This window comes from Bombus terrestris, chromosome 16, assembly GCF_910591885.1.
Source record: "Bombus terrestris chromosome 16, iyBomTerr1.2, whole genome shotgun sequence".
NCBI lineage: Eukaryota > Metazoa > Arthropoda > Insecta > Hymenoptera > Apidae > Bombus > Bombus terrestris.
This window is the reverse complement of record NC_063284.1, coordinates 4,371,843-4,398,827: the sequence shown is the minus strand read 5'-3', so window position 1 is coordinate 4,398,827 and position 26,985 is coordinate 4,371,843. Positions and strand designations below refer to the sequence as shown.

The 26,985-nt window shown below is 36.6% G+C and overlaps 1 protein-coding gene and 2 long non-coding RNA genes across 9 annotated transcripts in view; 2 read left to right on the top strand and 1 right to left on the bottom strand.

The window, feature by feature from the left end:
• LOC100651185 (alpha-mannosidase 2) overlaps positions 1-13,362 on the top strand; it is a 167,767-nt gene extending 154,405 nt beyond the window's left edge. For all 7 annotated transcript variants that reach the window (XM_012319571.3, XM_012319572.3, XM_048413455.1 and 4 more), the window contains 2 exons: positions 7,844-8,312; positions 8,475-13,362. In XM_012319571.3, the coding sequence (XP_012174961.1) occupies positions 7,844-8,312; positions 8,475-10,617 (2,612 nt within the window). In that variant the 3' untranslated portion in view covers positions 10,618-13,362. The remainder of the gene's footprint in view (positions 1-7,843; positions 8,313-8,474) is intronic.
• Positions 13,363-13,872: 510 nt separating this feature from the next.
• Positions 13,873-16,312, bottom strand: LOC105666935. The gene is made up of 3 exons (XR_007226884.1): positions 16,151-16,312; positions 14,556-16,040; positions 13,873-14,374 (listed from the first exon to the last, which is right to left on the bottom strand). It is a non-coding gene; the product is annotated as an uncharacterized LOC105666935 (long non-coding RNA).
• A 2,311-nt stretch (positions 16,313-18,623) lies between these two features.
• LOC125386542 lies at positions 18,624-26,099 on the top strand. The gene is made up of 2 exons (XR_007226794.1): positions 18,624-19,456; positions 20,974-26,099. It is a non-coding gene; the product is annotated as an uncharacterized LOC125386542 (long non-coding RNA).
• Positions 26,100-26,985: the final 886 nt, after the last annotated feature.

Sequence of the window (26,985 nt, the reverse complement as noted above, 5' to 3'; positions counted from 1 at the left end):
CTGAGAATTAGCAACAGCTAACGAGCCCCGTTATCTACGTAATCGATTCCATCGCGGAAGATTCGCATCTTGCGCCAGCTAATTTCCTGCCCTAGACCGAGATTATCTAAAAAGTTTCAAATTTTCAGAAATAATTTTACAAATCTAGGTTGAACAGAAATACGTTATTAGACTAGCTGCATTCAACCGCTGAGTATAAACCGGGTATTATTTATAGGTTAGGTTTGGGACAAGGTTTTAACCATGACCAGATAAAACTAGGTTAAATTAGATTAGACTCAGATAGATGATAGGCATGATACCATGTCCAGGTTAAGTTTGCCTTAGATCGATTTGGATTTGAGTTTGGATTATGATCTTAGACATACCAGGATACTATATATATCTAGGTTAAGTTTGAACTATGCTTAGGTTAGATTTAGGCTCGAATCTGATTTGACTAAGATCGTGAACGAGATCAAGATGTTTGTTCAAGCTTAAGTTCGATCTGAATTAAATGTTAAACCTGAGTCAATTATCAATTAAATCTGATCTGGAATCATTTTTACATTTCATAACTTTGATCGTGAAATATCATCGAAATATTATTTTTAGGTTATGTTATGAATCTAAAATACAACGATAGATTTGATTTAACATGTCTAAAATGGTACTATATTCGATATAAAAATCGTCATCGTCGATCTCTATAAATAAATTCTTCGGCAAAACTGCCTATAAACGGGAAAGTACTTTATTTCCCTTCTAAGACTACGTATACCTTCCTATAGCATTTCCTAGAGCCTGAAGAAGCTGGTGGTATCTTTGATTCTGCTGAAATAAGAGCAACAAGTGGCGCGCGGTATTTATTATCCTTCCGTTTGCTCGCAGCTCTTCTGGCTGACTAATGCGACGCCTCGCTACTAGACGAGTCTGTCAGTGATAGAGGTCGACGTTCTATCGAACGGTACAAGTAGTCGCGGAACGTGTCGCGTCAGAGGGCTGCCAGTAACGTTGGACGTTTTAAGGTCAGCCAACGTAGGAGGTGAAGGCTGAATTATTAAAACAGCAATAGGCGATTCTCCATCGTGCAAAATATATTCAAATTGAAAAAAACATTAATCTTACGAATTGTACTCGGCTGAAAGGTTCACTGAAAAATGAAATATACCTAGATGGCCTGTCAGTAATATCGAATATACCATCTATAGATTTAGCTCTGACTCATTTTGCTTGAAATGACATTTACTTATATTTCATTGGCCTTTTCTATATCATAATATATGTTTTATCACTTTTATGTATTTGGTTGGTTAAAAACATTGTTCGAACAATTCTTAATCTGTTACTTATGCTTAAATCACAGTACAGATACTGCAAAAATAAAAAGGAGGAAATTCACAAATTTCAAACCAAAAGATATTGATATTGCTATACAACCATAACTAAATTTTATACCTTTTCGATCAATTCTTTTCTTATTGGAAATCTTCTCATCTTGAAATTTTTTCAAGAGAAACTTAATTCGATTGCAAAGTTTTTTATGATAATTTCTTTCGTACGTGCGGATCGTTTCGGAGGAAATCAAGGCGTCGATTGGAAACCTAGAAGCAGCTTCGACGAGGAGCCTGCCCTTTAGCGATACTTGGCCTGGATGAACTTGGCAATTCCCTGGAATTAAAGCCCAAGCGTGCTCCAGAAACGTTCGAACGACGATTCGTTATCCCCGAAAGCGTACTCGGTTCATTCCCCTAACTTTTTCCAACTCGTTCGTCGGTCACTCGCCCTCCTCCTGTCCTTACAGAACTTCCGTGACGCTCAAACTTTTTTCCTCGCATCATTCTCCCCTTCTAATCAAGCAGGCTAACCTAAAACTTGATTTAACAATTTTTTAATCCTCGTTTATTTTGACCAAGCCAATATTTATATATGAAAATCAGTACATAAAAGTAATCAATTTTATTAAAGGCAAAATATAAAGTTATACCAAAGAATATTAAATTTTACCAAAGCTTGGCAGAAAAAGGAAAATTGGCAAAAGATGTTACCAAAATTAATGCAAACATTGATGATTAGGATTGGACATTTAATCCTAAGGAATTGGCAAATTATAAATTTGAATACTGTGCAAAAATATTTTCTCTAAACTTCTCTGTAAATTTATTTTTAACAATGATTCATACCTTAGGAACTAGAGGAATTAAGAGCTTTCCAGAAATCATTGCTCGTTGCTGTTTAAAAATCAATTTTCCAGCATCACAATGTCCTGCTATAACAATCATAGAAAATAAAAATTCGTAGATCCAATGGTGATCGAATTACGTGCTCAAACATCGTCAAACATCGTCAAACATCGTCAAAAAAAAGCAGAGATTTATTATTACACGATAGTATAGTCTGTTCCAATTTAAGTCACCGAATAGAACGTCTCTCCCATTGGAATTGTTAGGTTCATCCGTGTCAGTCAGCAGGATGGTTCCGATCGTGTAGCAGGGAACAGTCTACGCGCGCGATAACTCGTTTAATGCACACATGTCATGTCTAATGGGTTATAATCAGTGGAGTACCGGCTGAGTGTAGTTTAATGGTTTGTTCGCTCGCATTAGGCCACGGCACACCCTTTCATTCGAGTTCTCCTGCGTTCCCCTGCTCTTCAAACCTCCTTGTACACACTTTCCCTTGCAATGGCTCCTCAGCAAGTCTGCCAGGGTCTCGGTTTTTGCCTCGTTTCCTCCATACTTATTGTACTAAATAGCTTCGCTTCTGCATATGAAATTTCATTTAAGATGATTTAACATGAATATAAATTTACATTAGTCCACATAAGTACTAGATTACAATTGAATTACTATACCTAACTATGAAGTTAAGTAAGTGGTCGTAGTGGGACAGTTTATAAAATTGCGGTTCCTATAATAGCAGCTCATCAATTTTCTTCGCCATCTAATAATAATGTTTTCGCGTAATAGAAGCTCACGTTCAATGAATTCTATCGAGATATGTATAATTTAATGTGCTACACTAGATTGAATGCGTAGTAGTGATACTTGCATGTGAATATCAGTGTGTGGAAGTATATGTGTGCGCGGTGTCTCGAAGACAAACGAAGGGAAACTGTTCAGTCGGCTAACAGTCGGATATAGAAGAAAGTGCTGAGACGCGTGCAAATCTGTATCGATGAATATCTTAGAAATCGCTCATCAAATAAATATATAATTATTGTAATATTAATTCCAAATGTAGATTTAGTGTTTCTATACCATTATTTCGGCTATTAAGATCCAAAGTTCTCGGCAAATTCAATCGGCAAAGGCTCGGTTAATCAGGCGTGAACTAAATTTTCGTTTCAATAAACGCGGTTGAGATAGACGCAGCTCTACCACAATGGTCTGGATATTACATTCGGTTTGAAATATCGCGTCCAATCGCGAAGTTAAACGTAAGCAAATTAACATATAACAAATTCCAACGAGATACATGCCATCCGCGGGTAAAAGGAATTTCTTGAAGAAACGCGTTAATTAATTTCATCGATCTTCTGACTCCTCTTATTTGCATGCTTTAATAGCTGAATGGGAAACTCGTCGTTCTTCGAATCCTGTTACGATCTCTGTGGATTTGTGGTCGGGGACGTTCCTTCGAAACGTCTGCAATAAACTGAAAACTCTGTGGAAGCAGCGAGGAACGCGCAATTTGCGGGCCAAGCCGGCTTCCTCGAATAATTGACGCAATTTCGACGCTACGACCGGCGGCCACCGATGACTCTGTGAATGCGGATCGTACGGACTAACGGACCGGTAACAATCCGCCAGTGGACGTTAATGTTTAAGCACGCTCGAACGATTTCGAGTAGCGCGCGTCTGAATCGAAAATACCGGCCCTAGCCCCAGGAATTGCTGGCGTCCTCGCGACATCGGGCATTAGGAAACTCGAATTAGTTTCGAGCCAGGAACGCTTAACCACTGTCACGATTATTCATTTAACTCGCCTGCCCACCCCCTACGAAACGGGCTACGACTCTGTCGAATTTATTTGCCTTCCTCGTTTTATTTTATTTCATTTATTTAATTGAGAAATTGTTAGAATACTTGCACCGACCAATTGCTAATTTCTCATTGAAATTTTAATAGATTCACGATGGCGTATTTTTATATTGAACAATAAACAATTAACAGCAAGAAATATAAAATAGAACACTAGATGAGTACAGTAGAGTGTAAACGAAAAAGGTTGGTTATAAGTCTTGTTAATTTATCGAAAATTTGACTCTATTTTATGCTTCTGGTGAAAATAATTCGGTAGAAAATGGTTGAGATTCTTCTCAACATAAATTCGCTTCTAGTGGCGTATCAAGTCCCTTCATCAAAGTAGAGAAGGCCACGAGCAAGATGAAATATAAACACTAACTGCTTCTCTTCGCAGTATTAATGTTTATGAAAGCTGTTGGAATGTCGTTCGTTCATAAAATATAAAACACAGTGCTAGAATTGCGACCTGTGTTTTTTTATCATTTTTCTTTTTTCTTTTTTTTTTTTTTTTTTTGTTTATATCTTGCTTTCAATCCATAGCTTTCAATAATTGAAACAAACAAGCTGCGTAGTCTGGCGAGAGGGGGGATTCGTTCAATCTGTTACGGTTAACGAATAACCACGAACGAAAACTTTTACTAATTTTATATAACGTTACTCCTCTTCTGTCGCAAAATCTCGAAAATGTCGATTTTCACCGCAACGAGTATAAATGTCGTGGAATTTATCCGCACAGGTTATCAAAATTAAATCGATGGATTAAAATATTTAGGATTGGAATAAAAAATTATGTCCAAGTGGTTAGAAACGCTAGTTGCTCCAGTTAAATGGTGTTCCCTGGTTAATAAGTTAAATTTGCCGAATTCGCATTTTCGTGGAATGTTCGCCGTTCCAACGATAAAACTGAAACTTCGAAACGGAAGGTTGCCTTCCGTGCAGATAAACCAGACAGATACCTCGAGGACGTTCGGAGGAGAAACTGGGTCAATCCGGATGGAACATTTGGGTCAGCCAGTCGGAAGTCCCTAAGGGGTACACGATAAGGCATGCCTCAACGAATTTATGTGCCGTAAATCGAACGCGTAAGATCACTCCAGGAGTCGTAGCTCTTCGTTCATTGGTAGCTTAGCCCTGATAGATGGTATTGGTTATTAATAAAATTAAATCTGATCCGGTCGGCGGTCGTTTTCATTAGCGGTCTTCCAATTGTTCCACGCCCAACGAAATGCACTTGGATTTGCACGCGTGACGCTCACGGGTTGCCTATTGTTTCCGGGGGAATAGCGCAGAGCGAGCCCCGCGGCCACCATTTTCGATTACCATTTCTCTCTATTCCTATTAATCCGGTGTTTCAATCTTTTTCTTTGCAAAAACGCCAGCAAGTATTGTTTCCACGTTTTTATGAGAAATCCAAGTTACGTCGTCGTCGTATGGTTGGTGTTATTCCTGCAATGTATTTCTCTTATTGGAAAATTATAACGCGTGCGTGTGATGATGCTAATTTTGTCTATGATCTTTCTAACTTTGTACAAATTAATGGCCAGGCATATGGTCTTTCTACGTGGCTATTAAACAGAAGCTTTCCAACAACCGTTATGATGTTAAAGAATCAGAATTAACAGTTCCCAGAAAATTGTTTGAATTCAGCATTTTGTCATTTGAGTCTACGTGGCTATTATTATCTTAGTGGCTGATCTTTGAAACCTCGAAACCTCTTTGAGTTTCGTAGAATTGGTAGAATCGTCGTGGGAAAAATATTGAGCGAATGGTTGGAGAATTTGAACTGAACGAGCCCCTTCGTTTTCCAATCCACTTTCAAGTCGTTTCGAAATCGCAGTGCCAAAAAGCAGAACTGGAAAATGTAAATTGATTGAGAAGGAAGATCGCAGATGAGATATTGCTGGAGAGCAATGTTGGTCGTTAATGAGCTAACCTAAATCCGCAAGAGCGTTGTACTTAGGCCAGGAAGAGCCCATAGAGAACAGGCTGCATCCACACGACAGCGTGCGTTAACACGCACGCTTAGCTGCACATCGTTGCATGCACAGCAAGTGCATCTGTTGGTTGTTGTTGTTGTTGCTGGGCTGTTCTGATGTTCGGCCATGCGCATAGGAGAATCCTGAATACGAATTCGGTTTCGCAGGAATTTCGGGGACGCTTCAGACGATTGCATTAGCCTGATAATTGGACCTGTCTCCGTTTGCCTCTTTCTCCTAAAACCGTATTAACTCAATTACGTACTGTTCTTGGAACGGTATTTCGAATTTAATTTATTAAATTTCGCATTTCTCGTTTCTTTTTATGTGAAACGAATTCTGTAATTTTCATGCATAAACATGAAAAAGTCAAAGAATCGTTTCACGATTAAAAAAAAAGAAAAAGAACAGTTTATCACGACAGTCCAAAAGCTCGGCTCTGCCCAGTAGTTCATTTTCCACGTCAGAAGTCGCGCAGATCGCAGAGAATTCTATTCCATTGTACGCGAGCATTTCATTGGATTCGATCAACGATCGTTTATCGAGGGGAACTAGAAGCCCGTGTGAATTCGTTTTCCCTTCGAAAATACAAAGACCAAAGCGACGTCGGAATAAAATAAAGAAATACCTTGCTACGATTGCACATCGAATACCGTACCGTGTTCCTTCTCTCCATCTGCAATGTACACATTTTTCTAAATCGTTTCTTCCCTCGACCAACTCACGTTTCTCCATGAAATATAGTACAATTTCTGACCTATAAAATTAATCACGAAACTCTACTCCGTTCATAAAACAATTTCTAATTAATTTTTATCAGACGATCAGCGAGAATGAAGCTCGACCATAAACGCAGTTTATGGAGTTAATAAACGTAGATAAGCAGTCGTAGACCTAAGGATAGTTACTGTAATCGACGCTAGAGGCACTGCGAGCCATATGACACCATAAATTGTCGATCGAGAAACCGAAACGCAGTCTCTATCCTGTGGCAACGGATGTGGATTAACTCCCCCCTGTTGCACAGGGTCAAAGGGGGTTGTTTGGCCGGCGAGGAATGTTAGGAGGGTGAGAACTGATAAATAGGCTGCGATTACACCGTCCACTACGACCACGTATCGAAACGGGTCTCCACCGTGAGAAATCGAGTCTAAATTATTGAATACCTCTGGTACAATGGCCAACCAAACCTGTTACCATCTTTTCCTATCTCGTTCTTCTTTTTCCCAAATAGTCACACTGTTTCCTAAATCAACCATACTTCTGATAGATGATTTATTTGATCGACTGGAAAATTCTGGAAATGCGCTAGTAGATAGAATACAGATTAATTTTTGGACCCAACCGTTTCGAGAATAATCGATAAACATAAACACACACATAGACACATATCTTAGATTTCCACTTTTATAAGGAACTTGCATCGAATCATACTGCGCGGATTCTACTTGTTTCGCCTGAAAGCGCTCAAGAAGAAGCTCCTGTTCTCCCGTGGAGCATGAGCTTTTAAACGAACCCCGGAGATATTTACACGGCGATAAGTGTCTCGTGATCGGCGGTACGAACGAACGGCACTCAAAAGACGTTCTTCGAATTTAACGACGCTGTTCGCATCGATCCTTTTGATTTGTACAAGACCTGTGTCTGTCTTAATGAGACCTGCAGAAGCCTCAAAAGATTCACCTAACCATTCCCAGGACATTAAACGGCCGGATGGCTTGCCAGTACTCGGCATACCAGAAAAGCCGATTATTCCGCGGCGTTGCTAACTATTGTGCAACCTGAAGCTCTTCATTCCCTATTCACAGCCTGCAGACTGGTGTTTTTTAATTGTCCCGATTCATGTCTTTTTGATTCCAGGTCACCAGTGGCTGAAGACGAACCTGGACGTGATCCCAGAATCTGGTTGGTCCGTGGACCCTTTTGGTCATGGTGGTACTATACCATACTTCCTGAAAGCCTCTGGAGCTTCTGGTACAGTCATTCAGAGAATACACTATGCGTGGAAGCAGTGGTTCGCCAAGGAACAGTACGGTGACTTCATCTGGATACAGCCCTGGGATCAAACCGGCAAGGCTGATATGTTGACTCACAATCAACCGTTCGATATCTACAACATCAAGCATTCCTGTGGTCCACATCCTCATGTGTGTCTGAACTTCGACTTTAGGAAAATTCGTGGAGAGTATACCGAGTATTCGGTCAGGGCGGTGGAGATTACGCCTAACAATGTCAAACAGATGGCTGAGCTACTTCTGGAACAGTATTCTAGGACCGGGTCACTGTTCACGCATAATGTGGTGTTGATGCCGCTTGGAGATGATTTTAGGTGAGGATTAATTCGAATTTTGTGATAGAAATAATTAGAGAATTAAATAGATAATTATCACTTTTGAAGCTGTTTACTCGTATTGCAATCCAATTTCCTTGAAAATGTGAAACATTATACTGCATAAAGTATTTACTAGCTCCATATTCTACTCTATTTCAGATACGACCATGCTATCGAGTGGGACCAACAGTACACCAACTATAAAATTCTAATGGACTACATTAACAGTAGAAAAGAAGAGTACAATGCAGAAATTGTGTTCGGTACGCCTAAAGACTACTTCCGTGAGATCAGAAAACGAATCGAGGAGTTCCCAACATTGAAGGGCGACTTCTTCGTATACTCCGACATCTTCAGCGAGGGCAGACCAGCCTATTGGAGCGGCTACTTCACTACGAGGCCGTACATGAAAATTTTGGACCGTGAGTTGGAAGCTAATCTCCGATCAGCTGAGATCCTCTACACCATAGCTCTAAACGTGGCCAAACAATCTGGCAAAGACTTCATGCTGTATGAGACTTACTTCGAGAAACTGGTGAAAGCCAGGAGAAATTTAGGTCTCTTCCAACATCACGATGCCATCACTGGTACCTCCAAGTCCTTCGTCATGAAGGACTATGCTCTAAAACTGTTCGAATCTATTTCAGACACGACCAGTCTCCAGAGTTTCGCCATTCAGTCCTTAGCTGGAAGCGCCAGCAAGCCTAATTCTGTGTATGTTTTGGCTGAGTCGGATAGAGACAGCTACGAAAAGCTACCAAAAAAGATACCCATTGGTATCAATGGTCAGGAAACTAAGAAGATAGTCCTATTTAACCCTCTGGCTCAGCCCAGGCAGGAGGTGATCAGTCTCAAAGTCACTTCCTACAAAATTAGGGTTCTGGATACACAGAAGAACCCTATTCCGTATCAGATAGCTCCTGTGATGAACGCCACGAGCATTACTCACGATGTTTATGTTTTGTTATTTGTGGTTGAACTGAAACCTTTGTCCATAGCCACGTATCATCTTCAGCAGGTAGATAAGGTGCCCATGGAGGCTATTTCCACAGTGTATTGCAGCAGATGTGGCAAGGACAACGTATTTCCTATCAAACCCATGCAAGTAGGCGACGTTCAGTTGGAAAACCAAAGGATGAAACTGTTGTTCGATGGTCAGACCGGGTTCCTGAAGAGGGTGACCAAAAAGGCGACTGGTAAGATCATGCAATGCGCCATTCAGTTCGCTGCCTATCCGTCTGCACAGTTCCACAGTGGGGCCTATTTATTCATGCCTGATCCTAATCTTCGAGACATCGATAAGGACGTTCTTGAAGCGTACACCCCTCATCAAAAGATCTACATCGTTAGTGGAAGCCTGAGTTCGAGGCTGACAGTCGAATATGGAAAGTTGTTGAGCCACCATGTGGCCATTTATCACAGAGACGACGGACTAGGCGAGGCTATCTATCTGAGAAATATTGTGGACTTTGAAACTCCGCCAAAGAACCGTGAAACAGAAATGTTCATGCGTCTACAAACTGATATCCTGAATGGTGACCCTCCAGAGTTTTATACAGACCTAAACGGTCACCAGATGATCAAAAGGACGAAGATAGAGAGAATTGGCATCGAAGGTAACTACTTTCCCATCACCACTATGGCCTACATAGAAGACACCAATCACAGACTTACTCTGTTGGTGAATCACTGCCAAGGAGCAGCCAGTTATCAGCCAGGCTGGCTAGAAGTGATGTTAGACAGGAGAACGCTATATGATGACTCCAGAGGAATGGGTGAAGGTCTTCTGGACAATCGTAGGACTGTCATCAAGCACTGGCTACTGCTAGAAGACATCACCGGGGAAAAGGACAAGTACTCCAAGCCTTCCCTCTTTGCCAATCATCTAAGCAATGCTCTCAACTATCCTGTGAACATTTTCGTAGTAGATGGTACAGAAGGTGACATAGCGATGGCACCAGAGGTTAGGCTACTAAGTCAAAGTTTCCCCTGTGATCTGCATCTGTTAAATTTGAGGACCAATCACGATCAAAAGCTGCCACACTTCCCTGTGAATAGTGCCCTGATGGTGCTCCATAGACAAGGTTATAGTTGCTCTGTGGGAGTGGATGTGGCCATGAAACACTGTCCACTGACTGAGAAAATTGGTCAAGGGACTTCGTTCTTCAAACTAGCGAATCTTAATGTAACCAAGACTTCGCTAACCGGCACCAAGACAAAGCAGAGGCTAAAGGACGGCCTCCAGGGGGTGAGTCTACAACCCATGGAGGTGGAAACATTCAACGTAAATTTCGTCCAATGATCGTAAGCCCAGCAGAAGCGTTTGCCTGCCTTCTCAACAGGACACTGCCCTGGCAGATGCTACCTCTTCGGGTCTTCGTGCAATCCACTGGAATCAGAGAGGGGAATTGCCCTACAGATGGCGCTGGGACCGTGTTCTTCTTGCCCCATTTGTTACCTTGTATTCCATGGTCAATTCAGTGTACATACTTAGACGCCACGGTGATGTTGACTGTGTCAGCATCAGTGTACATACACACACCAGGCCATCACACTGTGCTCCATTCTCTACCTTTTAGTTGAGTTTCTAATTAGGCAGGCAGGGACAGGAAGAGAGAGTCCACATAAGAAGAGAAATTATACATGCTCGCTGTGTCCTCTGACTTCACGTTAGATTCACAAGGTTTCCTATGCTCCTCAAATCATCTTACACGACTGTAGGAACATGTAGGAGTTAGAAATCATTTCTGAAGCCCGGTCTCCGTCGCTAAAACCATTCAAACGTTTCTACACCAGTCAATTTTTACTCCCAGGTACTTTAAAGGGACTACCGGACGAGGCCTGGCTTCAGAAGCATGCCAAAACAAACTGACGACACAATCAAACGATCAAAGTGCATTACAGACTAGTAATCTGTACAAAGGTAGAGATTCAGCTCGCGCGAGGCGCATGGGAATAGTGTGGATTATGGTGAACAGGGTGCTCCACTTAGCTTATGCGTTTGAATGACTTTATGATTGAGATTATTTTTGAGAATGGATAGTTTGTTGATGGAAATTAATCAAAAAAGATTCTTATACCTTCAATTTCACAATTGATCAAATTTCATAATTGATTAAAAAGACCCAGATGACAAAATGGTGAATTGAAACAATTTTGTGGGAAGTGTTAATTCTGATTCTTTAACAATATAATGGTTGTTGGAAAGCTCCTTTTTAATTTTTTTTAAATATAGAAAGTAAGGAAAAGTTTACAAGTAAACTAATATAAATTCTCATAAATCTTCTAAATATTCTAAGTTCCTCTAAGAACTAGTAAGTTAATTCGCTTAGGACAATAAAGTTTGCCCCATAAAAACAGATGATTTGTAGAATACACGTCAAATGTTTTAGCTAAATGGACTCACCGTGTGAAATACTATAAATAATATATTATATTGTACATATCAAAACTGGACTTAACCTTAGACCGTATATTGTGATAGCGTGAGATATATAATGTAAATGGTATACACCTATTTTCATATGCAAAACGTTAAACGATAAGACTCTCTCTTCCTTCTCCAGACAGAGTGATGAAAGAAAATGAAATCAATCGCCAGAGACCACTGGTGACTTCCAACGCTCTTCCAATTCTAGCGGGGACATGATTTAGTTGAGCCTGAAGGCTGGAAAGTACCTATTTTTTACTTTTGCTAAGCGAATCCGGTTGGAGAGACGAAAAGGTTCGATCAGGCGTCCGCTGTACGACAGACTCGTGTAAATATTAGACTAATTAGCAAGAGAAGAAGCGTCGTACGGGTTCCACGCGAATTTTTACAACCAAACCCTTCATTGAAGTACGCTTCTTGGTCAGAGAAGAGGTTAGGTTTCAATTTCTCGTGACCAGCTTATTTCAACAACTCATCGAGCCTAGAGTGGCTTATATAAACATTTGTTATACGATTGTTAAGGTGTTTTTAATTTTATCTATTGAATATTTGTCATTTTTATAAATTTTATCAATGGCTCTTTCTTGAAATTAGGGATATCTAAATAAAGTATCAGGAAAAAATATACAAAATAAATTTTTCAATTTATATATATTACATTTTTTAATTAGTTATTATTTTATTCGTAAGTTTTGGAGAAGATATATGCTAGGAAAAATTTCACTGACGATTCTGCTGCTGGGAATTTTATTCCTCTGCTAGTAATATTTTGCAAGGGGACTCCAACGCAGATGATGCATTTGTGTGCATCTGTAATTAAGCTCAGGTTGTTGACCTCCTAGTTTTCTAATCCAAGTACTCGGTGAATTTTATGATATAAACAAGTAAATCGTTGGTGATGTGATTAATAGCATGTCCTGGTAATGGAGAAACTATAGGGACAGAGATAAAAAATACACTCTAGTTCCTTTTAACTTTAGTTCTATTCGTTATTTTTATTGATTTAACTATGCTTTACACTAAGAAAATATAAATTAGTGTATAATATTTTGTAACAAGAAAAATTGAAGTACAATTATTTTTAAGATTTTTGAAGTACAAGTAGTAGAAAATCCTATAATCTGAAAAATCTCGTATGTGAAGACACTAGTATCAATCTTCGAAGAAGAAAACACTAGTTACTGGCTAAGGGACAACCTGTCTCCAAGTGGGCCAACTGAAGAAAGTAAAATATCAAGATGGTTGTTGAACACGTCACCACCAAGAGATTCGCGTTGGAACACCGGAGAATTAGATTAAAAAAAAAAAAACGATCGCCGGAGATCCGTGACTGTCCTTGTAACGATATTGTAACATACTACGTGTTTGTGCTGTCTCTAGAGAAGAAAGATCTATATTAAAGATGGTATATGTATACATACGTGTACGTGTGCACACGGCACGCACGTGTGTAGTACACGTATATAGAGATATATTTGCAAATCGCTGGGACCACTCGCAAGAATAGCTACTTGCGAGCTGTCCAGCTGGATGAGGACAATTACACACCACGATATTCCTTATGTTATGATGTAATATTATATTTATTGAATAAAGATAGTAACTGACGTATTTTAATTAAGAGCGTCGAGATGGATTCTTCCTATCTTCTCCTACATCTATATTATATTTGAAATATAATCTCTCATCACTTCATTTTTTTATATTCATTATATTACACTTTAATGACTCTATTGTTGCTACAGTTTATCGTTTGCTTATATGTACTGCCAAGTTTAACGCAGACTTCAACATTCTTCCAATATCAGCATACGTAATAATAAATAAAATTGTAAATTTAACTAGACACAAAGCCAGAGGTTCGCGTCTAAAGATTTCATTTATGAAATACTGTGTTCAGATTTATTATACCAAGAAGTAGTATTGATCTTTGACCATAAGCAATATTCCAAGTTGAACTAAACAAAAGGTTGAACCAAAATCGGGAGATTTTATTTACAAGATATTGCATCCCCACAAATGAAGCATAAATCTGTTATAGCAAGTAGATGTGATCCTTGATAAGAAGACATTAAATTTAAACTAAACAGGAGGTAGGCCCAGAAGGATCTAAGAACAATAAATCCGTACTAAGGAACCTCATATCTTAAGAGGATTTTATTTATGAAATATTATGTGCCCAGATGAAGCACAGACTTGTTATATCAATTTAACTTCTTGAGCTATTTCAGTGACGCTCATTCCCAGCGAGAAGACAAAAATGCGCTTTGAAGTAACATCATCTGAGTGGTAAATTTGTAGGCAACGCATGATAGTAAATCAATGAAGCGACGCCTCGTCGTCGAGTATCTAGGCTAAGCTTTAATCGATACGATTCCTTGACATAATTCTCATTAATGAGAGTACGAGATACCAGCTGATGCGCTGATAAACGCTACAATGCCAATTTCTTATCCGCCGTGATTCGTGAGACGCTGAGAACGCGGTTAAAGGGTCATCAGCATGAAATAGAATATTCATTTGCACTTCTCCTAAGAAGCTTAGAAGATCACCTTAATTCCAGGAACTTCAGAATGCTATTTAGAAGGTCTGAGCTTAGCCACAGGGACTCTCCAATATAAGATAACATCTACAAAGAAATTGGACAAAGATAATTATCTTCATATTTTATTTATATACTAGATAGACTCACTGTTATTATAAATTTATTATAGATTTATCATATTACTAAATGGATAGACTAAGTATGCTGTTAAATACAACATTTAATATAAGACAATTGTAATAAAATCTCAAAGAATGATACTTACCTCAATGATAACAGTGATTTAATTTTCGTGGGTTTTCTTTTTCATAATTTAAGATACCTGTCAAAAACTTCAAAATGTATTAATGTGTCACATATTTTAGTAACAAAGAAAGGCAACTTTGAAGTGAAGAGATTCTTCCTACACTGAAAGAGTAATAGGTCTCAGTTCCATGTTATTTACTCAACAAGTAAAAGTAGTAATAGACAGTATTCTGACTATCCAAATCTAAGTTAGATGTAATAAATGAAGAAAAAATAGATGGCAAGAAATTAGAGTGGAAGAAATTATCTTCATCTCACTCCATTCAAATTCACTGAAGAAGAAATAAATAAATAGGAAGAAATTAGAGTGGAAGAAATTATCTTCTTTGTGCTATTCTATTCAAATCCACATTTAGATGGCAGACTTGAAATGTAGAGAAGTTTACGAATATATTTAAACAGTGGCTGCAGATAGCTTAAACTTCGTTTGAACGTGAGAATGGCTCGCAATGACTGAGATAAGTCTCGAAGGGAGGAGAAAACTGATACGTAAACGACAGTCGCGGAGCTCGACCACTCGAAGAACTAACAACGTATTTCCGTCATTAATTAAGGATGTCAGGGGGATATTCAGTACTGTGAAAAGGCCGCGGAGAGAAAAATAAGTGGACGTTACGAGTGTCAGCTCCACGGTTGTGTTTAACGAAGCCCCAGATGGAAACTCCGGTAAAAAGGAAATCGAACCGATTGTAATTAAAAGTTGTATAACGAGAAGGGTCGTCTCTTAGCTCTTGCCAGCCTCGAATTTTCTTCGTTGCCTGTTCAAGATACCTCTAAAACCCTTCGATAATTATATTTTTCATGCTAAATGTACAAGAAATATTTATATGTAAAATATTTTTTAAATAATTTTGTGAGTTTAATCAACAATTGGAATTTTTAGAATTTCGTACTGTTCCTCTAATATCTTTAAACTCAGATTTTTATGATAAATGGACTCAAAAGAAAAGGGCAAAATATGTTCGAAATATTTTAATTTTGTGCGTTTAACTAATTTTTGGATATTTAGAATTTTCATACTTTTCCCTCAGTTTTGTAACATTTCTATCGAAACGAATCCCAAATAAGATACGTAGAAAAATATGTTTTAAATATTCTAATCTTGTTGATTTAACTAAAACTGAACATTTGTAATAAATTCACTAGTGAAATAGATGGAGTAAATGTGGCCCATGAAGTGTTGTTCTTTGAGTGACTACTGTATGGAAAAAAAACCTGTCTGAATGCAGGAATGCGCTTCATTTAAGAGCATTTACGTGGTTGGCCTAGTTCTCAGCTCTTTGTACCGATATTACATTCAAGTTTCACGAACTACACGAAAATAAGTTGTTGTCTCGGTCACAAGCAGCATTGTTAAAGCCCAACCAACGATCCACTCGATGGTCTCTGGCCGTCATGAAATATTCCATTTTCCTTCTTTCAGTCTGGATCAATGACGACATTGCTGAAATGTTATTTTAAGCTGTTTCAAAGTACCTGCACACTCTATTAAAACTTCACACTTCAACATCAGTCCATCCTAATCTATTTCTCACTCGTAAACTTTGTACTTACTAAATTTCGTCACACACAATTTCGTCATTTTATTTGGGCTCTGTTTGTCACAAAAACTTTAATTTGAGAAAGTCAAAGGAAACGGTTAAACATTTCATCATGTAACTATTTTCATTCATAGAACAGTCATAAAGCGATACCACTATAATAATTATCCAGTAGCAAATAAAAATGTCCCTAGAAAATACTAGAAATTATATCTCCAGATAAAAAGTTGCGATAAAGCGTCCATCTTCTATCAAATTAAAGACACTGCGGGCTAAACTTATTTTCTGGAAGACAAGGCGTCTGAAATTCCCATTTCTGTTTTGGGGCTATCAAACTAGAGGCAAACTCCGGCACAAGCTTTTTCCCAAGCTCGACAATGGCCCAGTGAAATAAAGACACGAAGGGCTTTAATAACAGAGACCAGCCAGGGGAGGCAGACAAATAGCCGGCTTTTCCTTTGTGTCGTGAAAAAGGCGTCCAACCTCTCTCTCCCTCTCTGTTGGTCTCGAAAGATGCCAGAAATTTCGTGTCCAGGACCCGAAGTGCGTCGTTAATTTGTATGGAAATACAAGGCGGATTATAAACCACAGGCTGGCTTCCTTAGGATATCGTCTTGGGGCAAATTATTCTGCGGAGAGCCGGTGGATTATGACGAAAATCATTTTTTAAGGGTCGCTTCAGCGATATTGCCTCGTGTGAAGTACAGGGTGTTCCAGTAACCATGGTACATTCGGTAAAGCAGCGGTTCTACGTGAGAAAACAAATTTAAAATGTAAAATAAAGTTTTCTCATCCAAAGCCACGTTTTCATCCGCTTGAAAACTGAGCGCCCTATGAAAAACTTTTATTCTAACTTTTGGTTTATCTTTACGTAGAACAAGCTCCTGTAAATTATTTAGCTTTCTACAGTTCAGAATTAGCTAGGTTTAAGTATATTTGACAAATTTTCAAATTTCATTTTCTTGGAAATATAGCGTCCCATGAAAAACTGTTATTCTACATTTTCGACTTATTTCCATACGTAAAATAACTTTTTGTCAATTATTTATTTTTATTCTATATTATCGACGTATTGTTTCACGCAGAATTTCCGCCTCAACGTTTGCGCCATAATTATGGAGCACCCTGTACAGGTGCACGCTGCTGGAACGTTCTTTAATGAAACGTAAAACCGAGGCTTTAAGGTAGACATTCTTATTAGATAAGACACGATCCCTTAACCTTTAAGCGCTTAAATTTAAGGTTCTACAACATTGGTTATTGTAAAATTCGCTTTCAACTAATTGCTGACCTACGTGCTCTGGGAAAAATTATTTCGCTGTTTTTATCTCGGAATAATTTCTAAAGAGATTATAAATTTTTCTTGACCTGTTTACCAGAAGTTTGTTTCCTGTTCCTAGCCAGGGGCAAGCTTGGTCAGCGAAACGAGTTCGAAGGAACAGATAAACTCTGATCGAGTTGCATTCAAGAGCTGATTCGATAATTTAGAAAGCGAGGGATACAGAAGTGCTTTGTTGGGAGTGAACTTAAAATAGGACTCAAAATGAAATATACCTTCTATCTTTCAATTTAAAGCTAAAGAAATATATTACTTTGAAATGAGATATGGTATTGCTTATCAAAAATGAAAGTAACTTTTATGAGCAAATATACATTTAGCAAACTGTCGGTAAGAAAAGACAGAAACTATTACCGATAATCGTCGATAAAAATGCGCTAGAGATATTGGTAAAGTAGGTTACTAAATCGATCGATATATGTATCAACCGAGATCATCATTGAGAAAATTTATAAAGGAAAACATACTATCACTGCCATCTCTTCATCTTTTATGGTACTTGACCGTAGAAGAATTTAGAATACAGTAAAACTATAACTTAAATAATCTTTATGATTATTTCTATTCAGCTTTATAATAAAACAAAGAAGTAATTTAAAAGATGTTCGTTGATTTATAAAAGACAATTAATATAACATTTTATTACAATAATAAAATTTAATTTAGATGTTAAATTAATCAGTAATAAACAGTAAGTGAAATACTCTTTGATAATGATATAATTTCGAACTTTGTAAGAAAGATCACAAGTACCTAATATATTTGAAAATATAAAATTAGATACGCTCTAATTAATCACTCAACTAATACTTACTTTACGATTATATTCTTTGTCAAGTCTCTTTGTAAAAATTGCTGTATCACGTTATTAAAAATCCGAAACACATATTATAACTTCTAATTGATTCCTGACATTTGAATGCCTAACCCTAAATGTGTTAGCACTTCACTGTGTTAAGTGGCGTTCTCTACCGGTCGATGTTGTAAAATAAAGTTATATCATAAACGAAGCATATAATACACTTAGCACTCAATGTATCTTTCTGTTCATGTCATTTTGCGAGGGAAACGATACGCAAAAAGTGAAAGAAAAGTTATTCTATCGTGAATTGTGATGGACGTTTGAATTTTAATCTGGAAGTAATTACAAATCTTGTTAAATATATAGCTTAGTGATTAATTAATTAAGTATATAGCTTAGCCTAGTTTTGTTAGGTATATAGCTTTTCCAATTTTGACTATTTAATTTTATTCTTTTAGTTAAAAGTTTTATTAAATCACTAATATAAGAAATCGATCAGCGAAAATTAAGAATATTTTACCATTTTATTGAAAAAGGATCGAATTTCCGTTTAATTTCATTTGATTCATTAAATGCTCAAAATTTACCAAAACAGATTCATTTAAGTTAAGTTCCAATAAATTTATTTAAACATGTTTGGATAAAAGTCACGAAAATGACCAAAATATAACTAATCTTTTTGGTAAATTTTGAACACTAAGTGGATTAAATTGTAAAGATAGAATTTAGAAAATGTTTTATTATCTTTCCAAAAACGAAGTCACTAAATCATTTAAATCATTTTCAAAGTGATTCGGTACTTGAGAGCTCTTTCAAGAATTGAAACAAATTCAGAATTTTCAATTTGATGCATCCACCTATATCTGAGATGATTCAAATTTTTGCGCCATTGCAAACTAAGCAATCCTCCAATCGCTTCAAAGCATTTAACTGCTTTCAGTCGTTATACGACCGCGCACGCGAGAGTTTCGTGTTGAGTATGATAAAATTTGTGTGATTTTTCGTAAAAAGTTAAAAAATATACGTGATTGAAAAGGAGTGATTTGTAAAAAGTGTTGGCGATATGGAGAAGCCTTGGACTCTGAAGAAAGTAAAAGGCATAGCTTGGATGGAATTGCCGCCATGAAGAATATCATTGCGCAGTGTGAATACGTCAAGATTTACATGTGAATACGATGGTAAGTACCTTCCAATTTTCTTGATTATTTATAATTAAATGTTCGTGTTGATCATTTACAAATGTAACTCCGAAGTTAAAAGATTATTTCAATGCATACATATTATAAAAAATATTGAGGTAACATAAGTATACAATTTAAGGTTAGACAATTCATATTGCATAGCGTTGTGAGGCGCGAAAATTTTATTTGAACTGAATGAATAAAACTATATAATTATTTGTCGATTATAATATAAAATTGATAATTGATAAACATATTCAGTGTAAATAAATTATTTAATTCTATAATTAGATTTAGATATACGTATAAGAAATTTATTGTGTCATTAAGTCATTTGAGTTATTAATTGTCAAATATGGATTTGAATTTTTTAATTTTTTATTCTTATATATTATGTAATACTGTACAGAAAAGGTTATGTAAAATTTTTAAATAAATGTATATGTTGCTTAAAATTATTAAAATAATAAGTAGGCATAGAAATAAGTCTCAGTTACTATTGAAATAGGAAACATGTATTTATGTGACATTGTAATAAATATGACTTAAGATTTTTAAAGAAATTTTCTTGAATCTTTAATATAGTAATCAATACTTTGTTTTTTATAATTAATGTATGAAAACCATTCCATACAAATGTTCCAACATTTAATTGGATGTTTGTTATTATGAAAAATGAAAAAGAAAATGCAGTAAAAAAAGAAAATAAGGATATCTTAAACATTCTACATAAAAGAAAAGATTCATTAACCTAAGTAACTGTGTTAGAATTCAAACTGTATTTCTCTCCAGTGCAAGCATCGCACATCCTAATTATTCTTCATCATTCCATTCTACTCAAACCAGAAGCTCAAAGAACACAATGCATTCTTACGAAGCTATCTATTTAGTTCAACAATCAAAACATATAAGATTAGTATCTCAAATCAATCGTGTATCCTCTGGCTACAGAAAGTATAGGCAGACCATCATATTTATTATAGCATTTACAGTCTAAGTCTAGGTGTATTAAATTACATGTTCTTTAGTACTTTCATATGACTACTAAAATTTGATACTATGAAAATGAAATGTTCAGAACCTGATAAAAGAAAACATTTCATCGGAACAATACCTTTTGTAGGCATTGTACAATTTGTCTGTGGAATAATTCACAAAGATATTTAGATTTCTGTTTGTTCTCATTAAAGTCCTAAAGTGGATTTCCCAACATTTGGTACTCTGATATATAAAAAAAACAATGTCTTACTTTCTGTCAAGTACTTTACAATATTCTTAAGGAACTGGAAATCTTGATTCGTTAACTCATGCTCATAGAAAAATACAGAATGTTCCAGTAATCACAAGTAGACTTCTATTTACCAGCTATTGAATAACTTTCAAGGAAACACTTTCCCCGATGAGACTGTAGACTTTAAATGATTGTACATAAAAATCTAACAAACTAAGACTGAATTCTCCAAAGAATATTACTCAGGATTCAGAACAAAATAAAAATATATTCTCTTTTGTAGATTAAAATACATCTAATAGGGGATCTCCTGTATAATTTCTGATAGAAGATTTCTAATTTAATTGGTCTAAGGAGTTTTATCAGACCTGTCTCAGTGAAGCTGAATGAAAGCAAATAGGAAGTTGAATACCAGAGCAACCTAAGACTCTGACCAGGCAGAATCAACGTGGTTACGTGGTTCGAACGGCGAGAGCCGGTTAAAGAAGTGTGTTCTGATGAATGAACGAATGGATAAATGTCAGAGCGCCGGTAGGGGCGGTAAAAGAAGAGACGGACTTGCGCCCCTGCAGGTCCGAAGTCTGTTGGAGGGGGCGAAGAGGACGTAGGATGTAGAAGGGTGAGGGGTCGTTGGGTTAATTGCACCGCATCACAGAACGTAGTATTTCGTAGTACGTGATGGTGGGGATGTAATGCGTCCTCGATCGTCCTCGTCCTCGTCGACGGCGTCGTCGTCGCCGTCGTTATTCGTATGTAAGCTGCACGCTCGCCTGGATCGACGTATGCGTATCAGGGCCGTATCCACACAGGTGTTCCATTCGAAAAGGATTACTAAAGGGAATATTCAATTTTCTGTTCAACTTTGGTGTAACCTCGTTACTTTAAGCCTCTACTAGTATAGTGATTATAAAATTAATTTCAAAACAACTTTATTTCTTCTTTTTTGATATAAAAGAAAGTTACTTGAATCTTCTATTGATTAGTAGTGAGCATAATAATTTGTATAAAAATTGTATTTCTATTTTCTAATTTTTATTAATTAATGCAAATGAAAGTTAAGTCATCAAATGTAGGACAAATTATCGCAGTCATCCATGATGCAACAGTGTCAGTTGAGGGTTAATGTTATTACGCTAGAATTACCTATCTATCAAAATAATTGGAATCAGGTTTTTTGTTTTTCCAATAGAACACTATAAGGGAGGAACATAAGTTACATTCTCTGTCTTTTACAGAGGAACAGTTTTAAGATTCAGTATATTGTTAATCAATCCCATATTATCAAAAATATGTTTCTACTATAGTTTTCAATTATTAGAAATAGATATTTATTTTTGGTGTTATTGATATTTTAGTTTTATTCGGATAGAAACACTTATTTTGGATATATTGCATTAATTCCAATCAACTATCTGGAACATATGAAAGAGCTTGTTAGTTTTAGTGTTAATAACAAAATTAATTCAAAGTAAATAGATAGGAAAGAATACGTCTAATAGATTAAATAAACTAATTAGAGATGGCTTCATAATAATTGAAACTTATGAAATTCTATTTATATATTAGAATTTATGTCTTTTCACTTTTCTTTAGATGACGATAATAAGGTGTTAATGGATTTGGAAGTTTTAGGGTGTACCATGGAGTGAGAATTTCTGAAAATATCGACGGACTTAATCTGACGAATCCACGGGCAATTTAATCGCGTATAAAGTTTAAAATAACTTCTATACTTGAGTGTCTTGGAGATTTCTGAAGGAACCTGTAATCTTGATGAATTTAAGGAGCTGGCAATCTTCGCGAAGCTAATTCTGCTCTTGAGGGAAGCACAACTTTTGCTCCATTTCGTCAGTCTTAAACAAACACTTATAGAAATTGTTTTATTTCTTTCTTAGTTAATTTATATTAGATTAATTGAAATAATTTGTTTTAGAACATTTGAAGATTACAAGGAAAAACACATGTCTTCATTGTATCATGGTAATGCTATAGTTTCATTGATCTTGATGTTATTCAGTGATTAAAAGGATATACTTTGATATAATATAATTAAAGATAGGAAAAACCCAATTAGTCTAAAGGTATAACTGATTAAAAATATCAAGCCCATAAAGATTTATGAAAAAATTAACTTACCATAATACTTTTGAGAAATCAATATATTTGATGATCTCACTCATAACCAATTTTAATAAAAATACAAATTTGGTAATATACGTGAATTGTTAACAAGATATGAGATATTAAAGTAGCTCTCATATGAAAAACAAAAAGTATGACTTATCACAGCTTTCCCCTGTAGTTTTCTTTTATTAGAGGTGTCGCATTTAGGAAATGAATTTAACAGTGTCATATCAGACATTGGCGGAGCCCCGAGTCGCCAAATGGACGATAATACGAACCAATCGGCACGACGTACTTGATGAACGTAATAATCGATCGGTTGAGACGTTTGACACACTTTTCCAGCCAGACAACGATTAATTTTCGTCGATGCAAATCTGTACTAAGTGATGTGGCGAAGGCGTTTTCGTGAAAATGGCACAGGTGCACTGAAACTCTGTATTGTAATAAATAATCGATACCATTCATTGTCTCTGATGTGGCTGTGGTTCAGATTAGAGAAACACCTTTTCAACATATTTGGATTCTAGGGGAAAATATCTTCTTCTTCTTTCATATTTTCTACGGTACATTCAAGTGAGTCAATTAATACTTTCCAGGCAAAAATTATTTCAAAGTACCAAGATACTCAGAGAGAAAAATCGATTTCTACAACACAATGAATACAATTTCATTCTGAATACTAACAATATCAAGCCAAAAGTCACGCTAGAGCTGCAAAATACTTTAAATTTCAAAAGATCCTATATATTATATTATATATAGACAAATTGAAAATTTGCATAATTTTATGTACAATCAGGGCGAAGAGGAGAATTGATACGGTGTTGTTAGCTCGTGTGCGTGACGTGGAAAGCACACGCGAGCACACGCTCACGCTGCTCGCGTGTCAACTACCGTAACCCTCGAGTACATCGGGGGTTTCACGATGGACGGGGTCGCGGCTGAAAGGAAGGGGCTGAAAAAAGGTGTGAATGCCGGATGGCATTCATTCAAATGCCGTCCAATCACAGCATCGTACTCCAGGTCGAGTAGCAGGGCCGGCATGCATCGGGAATTATTAAGTCCTCGCGATTCCCTGTTGCGTTAACGAGCCAAATTAACTCAAACCGAGAAGAAAAACCGTCTGCGAGATAAACTGGATAAATATTGTATTAATTATTGCTGCATTGCGTATGCTGTTAGCCACGACGAAGTGGCTAAAAAGTTCTAAAAAGAAGCTCTATCCTTATAAAATAGAAATTGAAGACTATTTTAAAGATTGGTTTGGAAAAAGGATGAGCAAATTTGGAGTAAGAAGGATTGTATTTGAGCGATATTTCAACAAATCAAATAAAACAGAAACTGGAATAGAAAGTCGTGGCATGAAATCAAGTAGATCTGCTAATTTCCTGTGGATCAATTTTGTATAGTTAATTGCATTTTAATTTTTATTGCATGGTATAAATTGGTTTAGAAGTGTAAATAAAGCAATGGACAGTATGTCGAATTAGGTATTAGTTAAAATAAGGATATTTCTGATAAAATATAAACAAAAAGCAGAGCCAAAAATATGTGGCTATATTTGAATAGCAAAGTTACATTATTACATCGAAGAAGATAAGAATAAGGTACCATTTAACTTTCACTGAATCAATCTCTTTGAACTTTTACCAGTTTTACTTAAAATAACTCTTCTATATGGAATAAAAGCTTCTATGAATAAATAGAATAAAGATATAATCTTTCCTAGATTCTGCAGTTTCAGTTAGACGCCGCTCTGAAATTTATGAATCAAATAGAGAGGATCCGGCTCGACTCGCCGAGGCAACGTCTTTCTGCCGAGTGTTTTTGACACGAGGCGGTCTCTCCAATCGATCCAGGCTAGAATAGCCGAACCGGAAGTGGGACGTTTAGGCTCGATGGGAATGACAACGAAGAGAGAGCGACTTAACTTTGGATCACGACGGGGCCCTCTCGCTGTGAATCACTCGAACGAATTTCCTCGATAAGATAGCTAGCTCTCCTTCCAGCCGCCTATTCTTCCATGCGAGAATTACTTTCGTTCAACGAAGGAGAGGCGATTCTTCTACTTAAGAATTAATTGAAAGGGAAACGAATCGTCGACGTTGATCGAACGGGGATCTAGAAGACATCAGCTTCTTCCATGAACCATCCTGTTTCATCTCTTTCATAAGTTATTAAATAGATAAAAAAGAAGAACGTCAAGAGAAATTGCTATTATAATTTTGGTAAATTAATTTACGGTTATGTGTATTTAATTTGTCAGAATACTAGTAGGATTGTTCATACTTAAGATGTGACCAAAATATTGGCTTCATACGTACTCACGTAATTGTTTTCGTGGTTAAGTTCGAAAGAAGAATTTCTTCTTTTGAAGAGATGTAACGGATTCTGTGAGAAAAATTAAATGATACTTATACTTTTGTTCAATTCTGCGATACTGCAACTGCACAGAACTTTTTAAACGTTATCTTAGAGAACTGAATATTTAAATCATGAAAATAAGTAAAAATATAGAAATTTAAAGGTTGAAATATTTAATCTTATTAATATCTTCAGATCTACTGAACGAAAGTCGATTAGCCTTGATATTTCCAAAAGGACTGCTATAATCTCGAATATAATCAATTTCTGTAAAGAAATTCTAATTTAATCTAACGATGAAAAAGTGTTTCATTTAATTTTAATTTAATAATTGAAGATTACTGTGAATTAATATTAAAAGAACAATAAGAGAAGATAAATTCTCTCTAGCAAAGAGAATCTTATTAATTCCACTTAATATTTTCAAATAGATTTCAAGTATCAATTTGGACAGTAACTCACTAGACCACAATTGGTGTGGTTAGAGGCATCAATGAAGCAGGATGAAGGTAGATCCCGTTTCACGTTCAGGTTTTCTGGTGTCTACGGTTGAAACTGATATACTCTGAGCTGAAAGACAAGTAACTTTCATCGATCTTGTTCGGTGATCCCGTCATCCCCCAGTGGCGAGGATCTCCCTCTCGTTTTTGTGTTTAATTGCTCGTCACGACGACGAGCGTCGAACCCGAATAAATTTGAAAGCTGTTCACGGGGAATTTTATTGAACGTCCGGCAGAAACTCTGCGACGATTCTCACCGTTATTAACGTATCCATTCTGGCCGCGTTTTACTCTCAAACTATAAGGAAATTAAGCAGCTGTTTCACTGAAATGGAAGAAAATATGTTGCAATCTGATAGAACAATTTCCATCTCAACTAATATAACGTCAGAATAATTTTCATCCGAATAATTTTCATTCTTTCTGTTAAAAAAATTAATTTTCTAGAAAGAAGATTGTGACGAAGTTTAACTAAGTGTTACATCTCTTGGAGGTCACATTTTAGGAGAAATATTATTGTTATTGAGATATATATTGTTGAAATTGAATATTAATTATAAATTATTATTATATAAATTTATAGATAATTATAGATCAAGAAGAGACTTGTGTAATACGATGAAAATTTTGTTTAAAACGTTGAACTGTGCATCGAATAGAGATTAAAGTTATTCTTCTGTTTTTTGGAAAGGGGGAAAACGTAGGCAAAGGTAATTTTCGTTATGAGCTGCTCAGTCGTCGTGGCTGGCACTAACCACTAGATTCCTCTTCATGTTAAGGTTCTGTATATTTTCAGTGACTTCTGTCAGAGAGTAGTATGACAATTGGCAGCTGATTGCGATCTTGCACCCCTGTTGGGAGGGAGAAGAGAAAAAATTAGCGACGGAGGAGGCAATCAACGTGTCTGTGAAGTAGCGTGGCCCTAGGTTTTGCGGCTGTATCGACCTAATAGTCCGTAGTTCGCGGCAGCTCGTAAAATACGGCGATTACACGACGTGATTTCGAGGAAAACCATAATAGCCGACCCTGACCGTCGAGAAATCGTCCCATCGGAACGAACAGTTCAGAAGATCCTCCCTTTCCAATTTATCGATGCTGCAATTCGGCTCTCCAACCTATCCAACCTTTAGAAACTGACGAATTTTCTAAAAGGTCCATATAAAACGTGTCTTGCTTGTGGAAATAATCAATTCATAGAAACTTTAGTAATTTACATTGGTGTACTTTTGCAGATTTGAACGACATTTTTGTAAAGTGCTTAGATGAAGAATGGGAAGCTTTTTGCATTCTACTGATTTCCAATT